The 17,061-nt window shown below is 44.8% G+C and overlaps 2 protein-coding genes across 3 annotated transcripts; one reads left to right on the top strand and one right to left on the bottom strand.

Moving 5' to 3' along the window:
* The first annotated feature begins 3,113 nt into the window (after nucleotides 1-3,113).
* WDR55 (WD repeat domain 55) lies at nucleotides 3,114-11,365 on the top strand. The gene is made up of 8 exons (XM_028738230.2): nucleotides 3,114-3,282; nucleotides 5,647-5,795; nucleotides 6,463-6,563; nucleotides 7,340-7,427; nucleotides 8,672-8,851; nucleotides 9,131-9,230; nucleotides 9,727-9,896; nucleotides 10,293-11,365. The coding sequence occupies exons 1-8, from the start codon at nucleotides 3,265-3,267 to the stop codon at nucleotides 10,612-10,614; spliced, it is 1,128 nt and encodes a 375-aa protein (XP_028594063.2). The 5' UTR covers nucleotides 3,114-3,264; the 3' UTR covers nucleotides 10,615-11,365.
* On the bottom strand, nucleotides 11,140-16,791 carry DND1 (DND microRNA-mediated repression inhibitor 1). Of its 2 annotated transcripts, XM_028738228.2 has the most exons (5): nucleotides 16,198-16,781; nucleotides 15,280-15,409; nucleotides 13,984-14,445; nucleotides 12,859-13,269; nucleotides 11,140-12,141 (listed from the first exon to the last, which is right to left on the bottom strand). In XM_028738228.2, exons 1-5 carry the CDS (start codon nucleotides 16,210-16,212, stop codon nucleotides 12,125-12,127), a joined length of 1,035 nt encoding a protein of 344 aa, XP_028594061.1. In that variant the 5' UTR covers nucleotides 16,213-16,781; the 3' UTR covers nucleotides 11,140-12,124. The 2 variants fall into 2 exon arrangements, with proteins under 2 accessions (XP_028594061.1, XP_028594060.2); XM_028738227.2 differs by having other exon boundaries at nucleotides 11,140-13,269; nucleotides 16,198-16,791.
* Between the last annotated feature and the right edge of the window lie 270 nt (nucleotides 16,792-17,061).

Raw genomic sequence — 17,061 nt, 5'->3', positions numbered from 1 at the left:
CCTTTTGATCTTTTTCTTTTCTTGCAAACAGTAATGCAGTTAGACTTTCCTTGAATAGTATGATGGAGTGGGGGGGGGATTTGCTTTTGGAAAGTAATGATTTCTTCATTCTATTAAAAGCATTACGGCAAGTCTTTCTTGAGTTGATCGTTAGAATATGATGTCAATCAGTAATGTTTTACAGTGTCTTTACATTTTTCTCCTCACTCCCAGCTCATTAATGTCTCTAGGGGAGCGTTTATAAGAATACTAACAGATTGCAGAGAAGAAAAGGAAACATTTGGATACAGTTTAATTAAAAATAATAATTTCCCAAAAATAACATGACAGGGAGGTAAACTGCAGGTTAACAGCAATCTTATATACTAATTAGCATGTCTTGATCAGATACAACAGGGATTGTGTGTACTTCTGTTACTTGTATAAATGTTACATAAATCAGCTCTATTTGAATAATATTTACATAACTTAAAACCGTCTACCAGGCATTGGTGTGGAAAACTGCAGAATCAATCTGGTCTTTTAACCACACAGTTGAGATACTCATCTGGCTTCTAAGTAACCCTATTAGGGTTAGAAACTCAAACTGGCAAGTACTCAATCAGGCCAGTTCCCTCCTCCTCTTTACTTTTCCTTTAACACCCTTGACATTCCATAGTTATCGGATCTTTTCAGCATCTTCTTCAACAGGCATTTGGGCTTTTGGGCTGGCATACATGACAGATAATACAGCTGCTTGGGTGCCTGTCCCACTCTTGGCAATTGGTGGGCAAAGTGGTGGCAGGAGACGAGCCATAGTTTCACTTGGTCAACAAAGTCTCTTAAAAAATCTAGTTATAGGTAGGTAGCCGTATTGGTCTGCCGTAGTCGAAACAAAATAAAAAAATTCCTTCCAGTAGCACCTTAGAGACCAACTAAGTTTGTTAAATCTGTTCATTTGGTCATGAAAAGGGAAGGCTGAAGCACACTGCTTCCTCATTCTTGGGCTTTTGTAGAAAGGCAAACACTAGAAGTTTAGATATGGAAGTGTATAAATCAAAAGTACATTCATTTCAATGAAGTTGAGGCAAAAAGATCAATTTCTGTGGGATTTGAAGCACCACCCATTCAGAGTTGTGGTGTGAGAAAACCCTTCAAGGACACACGAGGCTGCTAATAGAGATAAGTATCCCCCTTTATCAAATCCCCACACAAACCTCATTTTCGTTTTCTCCTAGCGCAAAGGTGAAGCAAATTTAGACTGATATATTGTCCCACTGTTAGTGTGATTAAAAAGTTCATTTCAAACTGCATGAAAGTCAATTGAGCACATAAATTCCAGGTAGGGGTACTTTGTGACCAACAGCTGACAATATGAAAGCTAAGAGGGTGTGGAAAATTGGGTGAAGGATCTAATGTATATGCAGCCAAATGAGATGTATCGTGAAGTGTCATGAAACGCTGGGTGGGAAGTCAAATAGATTTATTGTACAGGAAGACGAACAGAATCCATTCCAGAAGTCTGTTTGACTTCCAAAACATTCGGAAACCAAAGCACGGCTTCTGATTGACTGCAGGACGCTTCTGCAGCCAATTGGAAGCTGGAAGCCCTGCCAGACATTCGGGTTCCAAAAAAACGTTTGGAAACCGGAACTTGGGATCCAAGGTACGACTGTATATAGTATGGAAAAGAAGATATAACTGTAAAACTGAAAAAAACATTCAAGTATTTTTTTTTTAATAAAAAAGTCAATTGAGCACAAGGCTTCTGTGTACTGTACAACTTAGTGCTAGATTTCCCTGGGTGGGTGAGCTTTGGAGGGAGCTATTTAACATTACGTTTGTTTGCATAGTATGGTATCACTTGCACTTTGCACTGGGTCAGAAATCAACGATATGTTTTTGGTGGTATACTGAACCAGCCCTCAAGTGATGGGGAGCAGCATTGCAACAGCATTTTAAAGCAGCTTTTAACCACAGTCCAAACTACATACCTTTTTTGATTTGTTTTTTTACAGAAGGGGTTTTCTGGGTGGGGTGCAGGAGATGCCTGCATAGTTAATCATAACAGCAATGGGGCTTCAGAAGGGAGTGATTAGCTCAATGTTGGCAGCAACAAAAAGCCTATAGCTGCCCCTGCCACCGTTTCAACTGGAAGACTGGATAATGATGGTTGTCTTCACTATGGTGTTGCTATACGGGTGTAATTCTGGATTGCATTACAGTGTTGCTGTAAACCTCTCTTTCTGCTTCAATTCTACCTCAAACATGCATTACGTAGCAGGCTCAATCTCTGAGCTGCTCTGGTGCACAATGCTCTTCCACCATTTGTTTGTTTTGGGGCAGGAAGGGAAAGGAGATTGTTAGCCGCTTTGAGACTCCTTAGGGTAGTGATAAAGCGGGATATCAAATCCAAACGCCGCCTCCTCCTCTTCTTCACCGCTACCAGAGAAATAATAGGGATGAATTGCATTGACATTTTTTCATGGATGACCATGTCAAAAAGTTTAAAAATTCCACATCTGGTGCTTTTTTTCTGGGGAGATGCAGGGGTACGCATACCCCTAAACATTTTGTGAATCCTTGTACTTTTGTCCATTTACTGTATTTATTTTTCCTGATCTGAACTATAAAATGGTGATTTTCTTGAGTCAAAATGAGAGTACCTACCTCTGAAGATTTTTTTTAGAAAAAATGCACTGTGAACATCACTTCGTAGCATTTACACACGGCCTTCCACCATCAGCAACCAGAATCTTTCACACAACTGGGTCAGAAAGAGCATTATTTGGGCAACACACAATAGTTTCTTTACTACTATTTTTAATTTCTGAGCAAATCAAATTCCTTGGAGGTTTTTAAGCAGAGGTTAGACGGCCATCTGTCACGGATGCTTTAGCTGAGTTCCCTGCATTGCAGGGGGCTGGACCCTGGGGAATCCCTTCCAATTCTATAATTCTATGACCATAAATTAAATCCAATCGAGATCAGTCAGAAAACGCAGTTATTGCGGAAAAACAAGATTTCATATGGACAGATCGCACAATATAAGTCATAACCCAGTTTTCACGAATCCGGCTACCGACCTTCCAAACAAAACTGGCATTAAACAAGGAATCAAATGGCCGCCTCCCGCTTTCAGGCGTTGAACTCTCCGCCTCTAATCGCATCTGCGAGCCCGGGAGGGAAATCCCTCCTCCGCGCCTTCCTCTCCGCCCTCCCGGCCCCGCGCCGGCGCCAACATTTCCGGGCGCATCTGCCGGAGCAAGACGCGCGTGCGTAAAAATGGCTGCGCCCGAGCAGGTGAGTGCCGCTCCTGAGCGGAGACACACGCACCCCTTTGCCAGAACAAGACCCCGGTGCCCACCGGGGGCCAGGGGTGGCTGCCCGCCCTCCCGGCCGCCCTGCGGAGGCTTGCCCGAGCGGCGGCTGCCTTTTCCCGGCCCCAGAAGAGGCTCCGCGAGCCTCGCGTGCTGCTGGAGAAATGCGCCCCCGAAGAGGGAGAGAGGGAGGTAGCCGGAGAAAGGCGGCGTTGCCTCCGTGGCCTCTCGAGCTATACGGTTTAGGAGCAAAAGCACGGGGCCGCTGCCGCCGCCGCTTTATTTTTATTTTATTTTTTGCACTTAATTTATTTATGATTAATATTGCAATACATATATGAAATCTTTACATATTGATACATATACATTATATTCGTAAATTCACATTTTCACATTTCATTATGTACCAACATTTATCCATTTCTTATTTCTTGCCCTGTGTCTTCCCTCCACCCGTGGGTGACTTCCTTGTTATTATTTTGTAACTTTATTGTTGAGATTGTAATTTCATATCTTAATAATTAAACATTCAATTTTATATATCTGCTTAGATTAGCTTAACTTAACTTTGTTGGAGCATCTTTTGGTCATGTATTCTTCTACACATTTCCGTTCCTGTTTGAGATTTGGATTAGATTGCATTCTAATTGTTGCCGTCATTTTTGCTAATTCAATCATTTCAAAAAAATTATTTTGCCAATCTTTCAATGTTGGTACTTTAAAGGGAAGCCACGCACACCTTGGGGGCGTGGGCTGAATCTGCAATGTAAAAGGTTCCCCGAGTCTCTTTTGGTGCCATGTGGATTGCAGCGTGCGAGACCTACATCATCATCATCATATTTTATTTATACCCCACCCTTCCCGGTTCAAAAAACCAGGCTCAAGGTGGCTAACAACAAATTTAAAGCACTTCATTGTAAGAGCAACATAAAACACAGTATAAAAACATGAATAACAATAAAATTCAAAGTTCAGAAATCAATTTAGGGGAAATCCATCTAATAAGCATTAGTCACCAGGGCTAGCTGGCTGAATTAGTCCTACTTGGGCCAGTGAGGAGGCCAGGGGAGAATTAGCTGTGGGGTCTCAGAGCAGGTAATCGTTCTTAAAAGGGGAGGGGGAGGGAAGAGAAGGGAAATAAAAGATCAGGCTGAATTCAAATTAAAGGCCAGGCGGAATAGCTCTGTCTTACAGGGCCGATGGAAGGACGTTAAATCCTGAAGGGCCCTAGTCTCATGGGACAGAGCATTCTACCAGGTCGGAGCCATCACTGAAAAGGCCCTGGCCCTGGTGGAGGATGATTGACTTCCTTAGGGCCCGAGACCTCTAAACTATGGTTATTCATGGACCTTAAGGTCCTCTGCAGGGCATACCAGGAGAGGCGGTCCCATAAATATTTGCCTTGGAAGAGGCAACACTTCATTCTAGGTAATTGTGTTAAAAGTGTTCAATAAAAGTTTGTAATTTAAAAGAGAGGGGGGTTTTGCCCCCTAGCTGGTAACTCCCCCCCCTTTTTTTTAAGGCGTTGGACAGCATATCAATACAGGACAGTAAGTATCCCATACCGCCCCCTCCCCTCCCGCCTCGCGGAATGCAGAATACACACATACACCAATTACAACGTTTCAGCACTGCAGGAGCAGAACTGGGGGCAAGAGTCAGGTTCTGTGATGCTTCCCATAGTCAGCTTTGCTAACTATGCAATGAGATGACCCACCACATGTGGCCAGCATGACTAAGCCGCTTATGGCAAACCAGAGCAGCGCATGGAAACGCCGTTTTCCTTCCCGCCAGAGCGGTACCTATTTATCTACTTGCACTTTGATGTGCTTTCGAACTGCTAGGTGGGCAGGAGCAGGGACCGAGCAATGGGAGCTCACTCTGTCGTGGGGATTCGAACCGCCGACCTTCTGATAGGCAAGCCCTAGGCTCTGTGGTTTAACCCACAGCACCACCTGCGTCCCCTATGGCAATCAGCTACTGCTGTATAATTCATGATTGGCATGGACTGAGCAATTCTAGCCTGACTCCAAAGGAAAGCACAAAGCAAAGGTAGTTGTTTGGCCCATTATAAAAATCCCATAATCCATAGTATAGGAATTTTGGTTGACCTAATAAAGGTGTTTGCCTACTATGTATTTTGGAATTGCACAAAAAACAAAAAACCAGAAAGTTCTATGTTGGTACATCAAGACCCATCAGCGGTTGGTGAAGACCAGGCATGTCTAAACCAGTTCTGAACAGATCAACCAATATATAACATAATGCCTATGATGGTGACCTCTGAAAGTTGAGGGTTGTAGGGCCTCTGCGGAGTTCTGATTCTTCCCTCTTATTCCCCACCAAGGCATATTCAAGTGAGGAGGAGACAGAACCTGAGCCTAGACCTCGAGACACTCCGGAAGACATTTCCCTTGAGGCAGCAGCAAACACCATCGCTTTCCACCCTTGTCGGGATGTCCTAGCTGCTGGAGACGTGGATGGTGATGTCTATTTGTGAGTACAGCTTCTCTGAGAAAAGTACTGATGGCGTAGCTGGGTGAGCCCTTATGGGGGCGATGCAAGAATGAAACCCAAAGAGTGCTCCCCCTTCCCATATCAGTAGTCCAGCAAGATAGAGGACTTACATTGTCAGTTTGCACTATAGGGAGAACCTATCATGACCTAGTTATCTGATGAATGAGAATCTCCTGCGTAAGAGAGCTTGGTGATGGAGCTGTTCTAGAGCCTTTTTCTACCCATCACCCCAGTTGCTGGCAGAAAATACATTCTGCAGCCAGATGAAGGCATGCCAAGAAAAGTTTGCAAATATTAATAATATTCCACTTGCAAGTTTTTGGTTCCTTCATCTCTTCATATCATACCAAGGGCTCATAAGCAGGGCATGAAGGCAACAGCTTTCATGGCTGCAGAACTGGGGAGTTTCAAGACACAATCCTACAGATATCTAACTTGCTGTTCCTTTTTTTAAAAAAGAAGTTATTATAAAAAAATTTGCGTACCATGTCTTAGACTGAAATTCCCTTTTCTTCTTCCTCATTGAAATTCCCTTTCAACTCTTCTGCCAATCTTCCTCCAGTACAATTTTCATCTTTAGGTATAATTTTTCCAGTTGCTTTCAACAGGTTCTTTGATTATCCCTCCACCTTTTTCTATATTTCAGATATTCATATTCCTGTTTGGAAGGTGGGAACAAGGAGCTTTGGTCTTCAGGACATCATTTAAAATCCTGCCGGGAAGTGTCCTTTTCCCATGATGGACAAAGTGAGTACTTCCCTCTTTGGGGCTCGTTTATTTCATGGTTCCTAAATATGCAGTGTCTTGAGACGCCTTCACTAGAACAATGAGCTTCCTCTGCTTATCATCCTGGAGAAGGAGTGTTAAGGCTGCAATCCCAGGCACACCTTTGTGGGATTAAGCCCCCTTGAACAGAATAGGATTTCTGAGTAAACCTGTATAAGTCTGTTTGAATCCCAGTAGGAGAAAAAGCTTAGAGTAAACTTTTTAAAAATGCATTATGGCGTGACAATTTACTAGATATTTATGTTAATCCCAAAATAGCAAGCAAGTACCGTATTTTGGCTGTTGATCACAATAACAGGCAATGCAATTTCATGCTGGAGAACATTACATACAGTGCTTTTTTTCTTTAAAAAAAAATGTTTAGGGATACTCTCATTTTCCTACTCATCTAGAAATACTGACCCTCAATGAGGCCAATCTTAGATTCACAAAATGTTTAGGGATATGTGTCCCCCCAGAAAAAAGCACTGAATGTATATGTTAACAGATTCTTGAAGAATTATCTGTATGTCATTATTTGCAGATTAACATTTATCTTCAATAAACTTCTGAATAATGCTGGGACAATGTCCTTGGAATATTTCTGGAAAGTCTAATCAAATAAACAGGACTGCTTTTATACTCTGTGGATTTTGATGTGAAGTTCTGGCTATTCTGTTTCAGAAGGGAGTCAGCAAATATTCCCTTTAAGTTGCTGAGTATATCCAGTGATCTGTGTGTTCCTCTCCATTTTCTAGAGCTCTTTACGGTGTCCAAAGATAAATCCATTCATATTCTAAGTGTGGAGGAAGGTCGTCTCGTGACCAGGTTCTCCAAGGCTCACAAGTAAGCATTGGGGACTCCTTGATGGTTTGCTTTTATAGGAGTGTGCTTACTCCTTTTCCTCCAAGGAGCGCAAGGTGGTGTGCCTGGTTCTCCCCCTTCTCAGCAACCCTGTGAAACAGATTAGGCTGGGAGGACATGACTGGCCCTAGGTCACCCACAGAGTTGCAAGCCCTAGTGGGGATTTGAATCTTGGTCTCACTTCCTCGTACTTCCATCAAGATGGTACTTCCAGTAGCCAGTAGGAAATCCGCAAACCTTCCTTGCAGTCCCATCCTGTGGATAAGCATCCATTCCAGTGGATATCCACTGGAAGTACCATCTTGCAAGCGCAAAGGGTTGCTACACCGGCATCATTGCAAGCAGTCAGCCTCCTGTCATCAACCATCCTGTGGCCTTCATGGCATGTCATTGCAGGGTGGTTGTGACCTAGAAAGCCCTACACAGCTTAGGTTCTGTGTGTGTGTGTGTGTGTGGTTATAATATATATATATATATATATAGAGAGAGAGAGAGAGAGAGAGAGAGAGAGAGAGAGAGAATATATAGATAGATATATAGATATATATATATAGAGAGAGAGAGTGTGTATATATATAGTACACATTATATATAGTATATACACACCTTTCACCACCACTTGTGGGGCAAAGCCGGGCCAGAGATGGTGTGGGGAGAGTTCTGAGGGCCAAACCAAGAAGCCTTAAGGGCTGCCTTTTGGCCCTGGGCCAGGTTGCCCACCCTTTCTTTAAACCCTGCCTGTACCTCTATTGTTATTCCCTTGTACACTTCATTCAGGGTGAGGAAGGAATACTGGGAGCTGGAAGTTGGAGAGCGTGGACCCCTTGAAGTTAATGGACATGACTGACAGGTTCACTAATTTCATCTGCAGTTGGACCCTCATCATGGTTGACTACAACCCATGATTAGGGCCCAAGTGCAGATGAAGTAAGGCTTGACATCTTTCAGGGAGGGAAAATGAATTTTCTCTTGCTCGTGTGGCTCCCATAATAGGAGTGTGCGGAGAAAGAATTCTCTTTGTTCATAGGTTCAGATGATCCTCTCTATCAAGTCCCTCATTCTGCCCTTTAGCGCAGTTCCAGTTTGCTTCCCTTCTTCGTGGTCCCTCTGTGGGGCTGTTGAGACCTTGCCGAGGGCAACAACTCGGAGAGGGAATCAGGCACTTGTGTAATATAGTGGCTATCTGTAGCGTGGATTCTGCTGCTACAACTCTGGAATTTCCACAGTTCTGCTCTGAACAGTCTGCTGGTGATAGATGAGCACTTGTTTGCCACAGGAGATGACCGTGGGGAGTTGAAAGTGTGGGATCTGCGCAAAGGCACCTCCATTATGGAGATGAAGCAGCACGAGGAGTATATCAGTGACATGGCCATCGATGGGAACAAGAAAGTGCTGCTCAGCACCAGGTACTCATGAATTCTCCAGTTTAAACAAAGGGATTAGTGGGCTTGATTTATTCTCCCTCAGTGGTGGAGATGCTTTGACTGCAGTGGGAGGCCAAGAGCTGTTAAGAGTCTGTCTCCCTCTGTCTCACACACACAATTCTTTTCCAAGGGCCACTGAAATGGATACCTATTGATATCCTGAAATGTATTTCTGGGGGGCAGAACACCAAACTAACTGGAAACACTTGTGGATGCTCCCGATAAGTAAATGATCACTGTGTTCCATTCTGTTTCTTGCAGCGGAGACGGAACTATGGGAGTCTTCAACATCAGGAGAAGGCGCTTTGAGCTGCTCTCGGAGCCTCAGAATGGAGACCTGTCAGCCATCGCCCTGATGAAGGTCAGCCCTATTCCTCAGCGGCCCTTGAGGAGCAGCTGCTGCAGAACTGATGGGGACTGATAAGCTGAACATTTCTGGGAGCAGGGACTTAAAAACATGTTCTTGCCCAAAAAAGTATGCATTGATGGGCAGCATAATATTCCTATTTCATTGTCATTTGCTTTAATGTTTAACAGACTACTGTATTTTAATACTTTGTTGGAAGCCGCCCAGAGTGGCTGGGGTATAAATAATAAATTCTTATTCTTATTCTTATTGGACAGAAAAAGGCCTTTGGATGGGTATGCCTTATGGCTCTTAGTTGATGGTGAGGGGCAGGGCTTTTTTCAGGTGGAACTCAGTTCCAGCACCTCTCAGGTGCGCACCATAGCCATTCTAAGAGGTGTCCATGGTGAGTTCCAGCCCCCCTTTTTCTAGGAAAATAGCACCGGTGAGGGGAATCATGACAGTGCTTTTTTAGGGATTAAACAGTATTTATTTCTTGTTTGCTGCTCAGAGAGGAAAGAAAGTGGCCTGTGGCTCCAGCGAGGGAACCATTTACCTCTTCAACTGGGATGGTTTTGGTGCTACTAGTGATCGGTTTGCACTGAAGGCGGAGTCCATTGACTGCATGGTTCCAGTAACAGAGAGCATTGTGTGCACAGGCTGCACTGACGGAGTCATCAGGTGAGAGGGCACTGGGTAGTTTGTCACCTGGGAACCACAGGCTTATCCTGAAACCTGCGGGTATAGGGCAATATACAAATTTAATAAATAATAACAGTGCACATCTCTAGAGGATTGTTGTTAAGATTTGCATTCCCCCCCTTTTAAGCTTCATTCTTGCCCCAATTGTGGTTTGTTTATACAGCTTTGTATAGAGTCTGTTATGGTAGTGTCTCATTGTTTTGCATGAATTATATTCCATAAAGCGATTAAACCTTTAAAAGGAATTTTGAGCCCTAGAAAGATTCCTTTCCCAACCCTCACCGGAGCATCTTAAAGTGCAGGTAGAATGAATTTCAGGTGCTGTCCTGGAGGAGCTGGCTTTTTTCTTAATCGGGCTTTTCCCTGTTGTTTTAGGGCCGTGAACATCTTGCCCAATCGGGTGATTGGCAGTGTTGGGCAGCATGTTGGGGAGCCTATAGAGCAGCTAGCGAAATGCCATACTGGCCCATTTCTGGCCAGCTGCGCCCATGACCAGAAGGTGAAGTTCTGGGACATCTCTTCGCTTAACTCAGTCATTGTGGACGATTACAGAAAGAAAAAGAAGAAAAGTGGGCAGCTGAAGTCTTTGAGTCACAAGGCATTTGGTACCGGGGAGGATTTCTTTGCAGGCTTGAGAGAGGAGGCAGCAGAGCCAAAGGATGAAGACTCCAGTGGCACGGAAACGGATAGTGACTAAAATATGTAGACTGTTCAAAATGGTCATGTTTTTGCAGAGATTTGGCTGAACAAACAGCCAGATATTGGGCAAAGTTGTGGGAGCCAATCCAGTGAAACAAATATATGTTTCCACAGCATAGTCATGAGAAAGGCATGGCCTGGCTGCTACAAAAGGGGAAGGTGTAGATCTCAAGTTACCCAGGACAAAGCCTGTGCTTTCTGTTGGAAGAGGAGTATCTCGTGGAATGAAAAGGCTAGAAAACAGGATTAATACTAGTGAGGAGGGATGCTGTTGGCTCTATATGTATGTACTGGTTTAACTACTACTTTCAAAGGAGGGTGGTCAGACACAAAAAGGGGATAGGGCTCCTGTACCTTCAATACAGAAAGAGGACTCTCTGAAACACACAACATGACAGCACAGAAAATGTCAGCCTTTGGTTGATTGACCCCCCAATACCCTTTTTAATGTGCTGTGGGAAGGGGGATTATTGGTTTGCTGTCTTTATTATGTATTTTGTAGATTTTATATTGTAATTTTATGGTTGTGAACCACCTACGGAACTATGGATGAAGGGCAGCATACAAATTTAATAACTAAAATAAACAAAACCCAGCATAAATATCTTATCAGATTTCAAATGCTTCACACACGGAGATTGCAACACTTATTTCATTCAAAACAATTTTAATATTCAAGTGCCTATGTTTCCAATGTTACATATTCATTCACTATTTTTGATGAACATTAAAAAGTCAGAGAATTTTAAGGGACTCTGCCTGATCCTTTCCCTAAAATCTTCATACATCCCATTTTGTTATTCACTGGGAACTTTTTCTAGTGTTAAAAAGGCACCTGGGGTTCTGCTATTAAGAGGCACATGAAGGAATTCAGGAAACACCATCCTGAATCCCCAGGAAGACATAATCAGTACAGGCGGGTTTCTTCCTAAAGAAAAAGGCTGGATTGTAGAGCAGCACACAAGGAACTTGTTCCATACCAGCCTTGTGCATGAAAAATTGTCCAATGCCCCTCGCCTAAAGCTACAAAACAAATTCAAACTGTCACAAACAAGTGAGAAAGCTCTCCAAACTCTTAAATAAATACAAAGAAGAATAATGTTTTCTATGTGTAAACAAAGAAGTTAAGCAGCCCTAAATCTTGGTGTTGAAAGGGGCAGGAGTCATTCCTGTAGTTTTACACAGTACTTGTCATGCTTGAGGGGCAGAAATAAAGTTGCGAATGCAAGATATGCCCCCAGCTTAAGATTGCCTGCCGAGAAATACGCATGCATTATTTCCCCAAACTGAAAAGGATACTCAAATAACTAACCAAAAACAATTTAGTACCGAGATCTGCATGGACAACCTTTTTAAATCTAACAAGACTCCAAAAGCAGCAATGCTTCCTGCCAAAAAAAGACAAGATGTCAGGCACACTTTCTCTCCCCATGGATTTTATCCAAGCTGGTTTTAGTAGGCAAGGATAGGAGACACACAGACCTCTCCCAAACTCGAAGACTGTTCTCTTACACCATTGGGCATCCTGTTGGAAAGAGAAATAGGTTAGGCTTTAGGGTTGCCAACATACAGAAAAGCAGTCAGCACACTCAAAACAGGGAACAAGCAGGAAGGCACCTATTCTGCAAACATACAAGGCAGGAAAACTCCTTTTTTGAAGTGCTTGGAGGCTGAAAAGGCCAGGCACTGGCCTCCACTTGTCTCACCCTCTATCCTTATTGTTATCTCTGTCTCTTAGGGATGCCCCAGAAGCATTCTCTCTCCAGGCAGCCTAGCCTGGAAAGTTGAAAGAATTTGTAGTGCGAGGGACCTCCGGCCAGGTTCCAATGATATCTAGGGCACCCACAGGCACTGTGTTGCAGTCTCAAGCAAGTGAAGCTCAAGTTTTCTATCTCCAGCTTTAACTTACCCCTCTCAGCCCTGTGCTCTTCTATATAAAATGCTGCCACCATTCATCAGCTTCAATCTCTCAGCAAGTTTCATATTCCTATCACTTTGTGCCGGCTGAAAAGAACAGGCATCCTTCTTTGACAAAAGATTTACTGCTTAAAGAGCTGCTAATTTAGGTAGGTTCTACCTCCTTATGTCAATTTTATAATGGTTAAAAGCCCCATGACCTAGCTGAAGATTTCACGTGCCTTGCTCACCATCTGAGAGGCCTGAAGACATCCTAGTGTCTCTTTGCTGCCTTCAGCAAATCTGAAGCACTGCTTCCAAGATGAAGTTGTGCAAGGACACTTACCCAGAGCTTTGAGTAGCTGCAGTGCCACTGCATTCTTGGCCTTCTCATGGGCCTCCAAGCCAGAACGTTCTGGCTTGATCCAGATAAACCCACTGAAAGGTGATGGATATTTAGGTATCACCACTTGATACCAGAACTGTAACCATCCTTCAGGATTCTTCTGCATACATTTTGTAAGAAATACAGGGAGCCCCAGCTGCCGTTCCTTGCATTGCAAATTCAGGTAGTCCAGCACACTGCCCACTGCGGGTTGCACAGGCCCAGAAGGTGCTTTGTAGGGGACATCTCTGTGGGGGAAATTGGATGGTGGAATCTCTGGAAAGCCCTGAACGGAGGCACTGTGGAGTTCCTGTTTTATATTTGGTTTTAGCCAATCCACTTCAATGTCATCTCCACAGAGGCACAAACTACCTGCGGAACAGAAGAAACAATTTAAAATTTGGTTCAAATAGAGGCCTCTCCTCACAGTATTCCACCTGCAATTTACAGCAAAGCAGGAAAAAATAAAAGTAGACTACATATGAAAGAGACAGCTTAAAAATGTATATGAATACTAACTGCATTGCTTGCATAATTTGAGTTTGTATGTATGCACTCCAAAGTTCTCATCTACATTAAGTGATGTAATAGTTCTCATAGGGGTTAATATTGTCACTGAAATTTCCATGAAGGTGAAATTGACAGGTAACTAGGTGACCAGTGCCACTTAATAATAATAATTTTATTTCCCCAGCCACTCTGGGCGGCTTCCAGAAAAATATATATTTTTTAAAATAAAAAAGCCAAACATTAACAACTTCCCAATATATGGCTGCCTTCAGATGTCTTCTAAAAGTTGTGTAAGTTCTTTTATCTCCTTGACACCTGAAGGGAGGGCATTCCACAGGGAGGATGCCACCGCCAAGAAGGCCCTGTGCCTGGTTCCCTGAAATTTCACTTCCCGCAGTAAGGGAACTGCCAGAAGACCCTTGGAGGTGAACCTCAGTGTCCAGGCTGAATGATGGGGGTGGAGTTTGGCCCCTGTACTTGAGTGGTGGATGCAATGAAGAGCCAGCTGCACCCCATGCTCCCAGCCTCTATTGCCTACGGTACATGAGACTTTACTGGTATATTTATGAGACAAACCTTCCACAAGTGCTTTCCTGGCAATTGCAGCAGCCTGGTGGGAGCTGTATTTCACCTCTGCCAACTGCCTCTCCCTTCTGAAAGGGCTTGGGTGCAAGGAAACACTCAGAACTCCGGCAGTAAGTTCCTGCAGCATTGGAATAAGGTGCCCCTCTCTCACAGAGAGAGACAAACCATCAATGGAGAGCTCACACTTGTCTGTACTTCTGCAGACCAAAATGGGGTGGCCGGCCTGGATTTCAAAGGCGTTGAGCACAGCAATAGCATCCTGGGCACTGCGTCTGTTTGCGTATTTCGCATAGGCAAAGCCACGGTTAAGCCCGCTGAACGTCATCATGAGACGAAATTCATAGAGCCTCCCAACACTCTGGAAGAGAGGAATTAGTTTATCCTCATATATATCCTGTGGAATCTTCCCTATGAAAATCTCAGAGCCAGGTGGTGGAACACTGCCAGTCCAACCTGCGGAAAAAGAAAAAGAAGATGCATAATTGACTTGTCTTTTTTTAAAATGTTCCATACAAGGAAAACAGAGCTCAGTAGTTGTACAGGGGGGAAAAATAGCAGCTGATGGTTGTCATTTTAGACGTTCCAATAAAGGAATCAAATGAAAGTGTCTGTCCATAAGGCTCCATGAGTTAGGGTGAAAACAATGCTTGATTGTCTTAAAGTAAATAAAAGAATTCCATGTCCTAATGTCTTGTCTTTTATACCAGCTTCATCCCCACACATGATTCTGCAGCAAAGGGAAAGGCTTCAGGCAGTAGCATACGTGAATGCAGGCCTTTAGTTTATAGCAATTTTTATTACAATTCTGTACAATAAGAACGTAAAATAGAAAGACTTCATGGAACTTCTATGGGCTTGGGCATTAGCAGGGAAATCCAGGCTCCCCTCACCCACTTTGGGGGGACAACAGCTTGAGAGATTTCCAGCAACCAGTACAGTGGTACCTCAGGTTACATACACTTCAGGTTACAGACTCCGCTAACCCAGAAATAGTGCTTCAGGTTAAGAACTTTGCTTCAGGATGAGAACAGAAATCGTGCTCCGGCGGCGTGGCAGCAGCAGGAAGCCCCATTAGCTAAAGTGGTACCTCAGGTTAAGAACAGTTTCAGGTTAAGAACGGACCTCCGGAACGAATTAAGTACTTAACCAGAGGTACCACTGTAATGACAATTGAAAGGTGGGTAACCTTTCAATTGCCTCCAAGCAGCTGAAGTACATAAAAGTATTTCTAAAGGTGATCCTTGGGTCATGGATCTGTGTATCCCAGGCTAATAATCTTCCACTTACCTGGAGGAGGGCCACCGTATTTCCTCTGGCCATTGATCTGTACCAGTTTGATTCCCGTCTCTTCCACCCAAGCCAGAAGGGCAGTTTTTTTAGCCTGGTTTACTTCCTCGCTCCACGCAGGAGAAGACATCTACAAACACAACACGGAATCAGGGGCGGCCTTGGGTCATCTTTCGTAATTTGGCACCCCCAAGCGTATATTCTCCATAATGGATCTTCTGGATCCAGCTGCCCTGATGGCACTAAGTGGGGTCCATGCTCAAGCCCTTCCAAAAGCAGCAGCCCAGGAATGACGAAGCTTTTGCTCAGCAGCCCCATGAAGCAGAGCGTTTGTTTCTGGAGCACCTTGCGTACTTAGCTGCACTAACAAGCCGCTCGCACTTCGGCAACGGGGCTTCGCTTTGGGGAGAAGGAGTGCAGCTAACCCGCCGGCTTCGACCATTTTAGAAGGTAATGCCCCTCCAGGGAAAGGAAAGTTGAAATTTCCTTTTTTGGGGGGGGGGGGGGCGGGACAGGACCAGTACCTCAGTAATCAATCACGGCCAAGAGCGGTCTCGCAAAGACACGTGTCAGTCGCGAAACACACTGCGCACCCCTTATTTCAGAAACCAATAACCTGTTCCCAACTCCTTCGGAGCATTTTTGGGGAGCGGGGGGGGGGGGAGTCCCTTTGCGCGAGAGGACCTCGTGCCGCGCAGCCGACTTGTATTGCGAGGGAGGGAAGTAGCGACGGCGGCGCTCCAAAGTCAGCCCGCCTTTAAGCGCCACGAGATTCGCTCCCAGGTAAGAAGAGCATCCCCAGGTCCCTGGTTTGCGCCAGGCCAGCTCCCCGCCCGCCCAAGAACTAGATTTGGCTCAGATCCCCCCATTTCTCTCCCCTCCTACTGGAAAAAACGTAAGAGGCTTCAGTCTACCCACCTGCGCGCCATCCATAGCGCCCTTCTCGGCCAACGCCTTCCCAGCCACACCCTCCTCGCCGGCGGGGGCGGCCGCTCCTTTTCTAGCCCGGGGGGTTGCTCCCCAGGCCGCTTTCCTCTGCTGATTGGTAGATTAACAACCCGCCCCCGGGGCGGGGGTCCTTCCTGGTCAGCGGGATCCCTTTCTTTCGCAGAAACTGCGCGAAGCCCGCCGTTCTCTTCGCTTCGACCCCGAGATCGTTCCCACCACTTTCCAATCCTTTGATTAGCGGGCCCAGGCCATTCACACGTGACGCAGCCAAGTAGTAGCAAGCTGGGGCCATAAGCGCGCCTTGCATAGCGCCGGCGGCCTGCTAAGTTTAGGCGCCCGGAGAGCAGCGGCGCCCCCTTGCAGGCTGAACTCCTTGGGGGTTTTTTCAGTAATAAAGACGCACAGGACCACATTTAAAAAATATTCCGAGCTGCTGGTGGGCTATTTATTGAACAGCCTTATGTTGCTAACGCGGCAAATTGGGTTTATTTTGTTGGTGGTGGCAAAGGCTGAAACGTCAACTGCTCCCCTCCCATATAATACCGAAATTCAACAGGTGACTATTTTCTAGGGAGAAAAATTTCACCAATGTCTCACACTTCCCTGGCACAGCCTACCACCATTGTGCTGACCAGAGAGAGAACTCCTTTGAAGGAGGGACTCATTCCGCATGCAATCCACTATGTGTGAAAGACACCTTCACCCAATACTTAAGGATTAAGGAGAACAGGAGGCAGAGATAAACCTGACAAGCTGTGAAAACTCCTGGAATATTTGCAGGCTAGAGATTGTCCACACCTGAGTAGAGCACCATTATTGTTAATTGAAATACCT

Source organism: Podarcis muralis, chromosome 8, assembly GCF_964188315.1.
Source record: "Podarcis muralis chromosome 8, rPodMur119.hap1.1, whole genome shotgun sequence".
NCBI lineage: Eukaryota > Metazoa > Chordata > Lepidosauria > Squamata > Lacertidae > Podarcis > Podarcis muralis.
The sequence above is the reverse complement of the archived record's forward strand: the minus strand, read 5'-3'. Positions and strand labels throughout refer to the sequence as shown.

What these genes read in the sequence shown, in the direction of transcription:
- DND1 (XM_028738227.2), bottom strand. An exon ending in ATACGGTGGCCCTCCTCCAG is followed by an intron (nt 14,446 to 15,279) that starts GTAAGTGGAAGA and finishes CTTTTTCCGCAG; the next exon opens with GTTGGACTGGCAGTGTTCCA. An exon ending in CAGGAAAGCACTTGTGGAAG is followed by an intron (nt 13,270 to 13,983) that starts GTTTGTCTCATA and finishes TCTGTTCCGCAG; the next exon opens with GTAGTTTGTGCCTCTGTGGA.
- WDR55 (XM_028738230.2), top strand. An exon ending in GTGGATGGTGATGTCTATTT is followed by an intron (nt 5,796 to 6,462) that starts GTGAGTACAGCT and finishes TCTATATTTCAG; the next exon opens with ATATTCATATTCCTGTTTGG. An exon ending in TGCACTGACGGAGTCATCAG is followed by an intron (nt 9,897 to 10,292) that starts GTGAGAGGGCAC and finishes CTGTTGTTTTAG; the next exon opens with GGCCGTGAACATCTTGCCCA.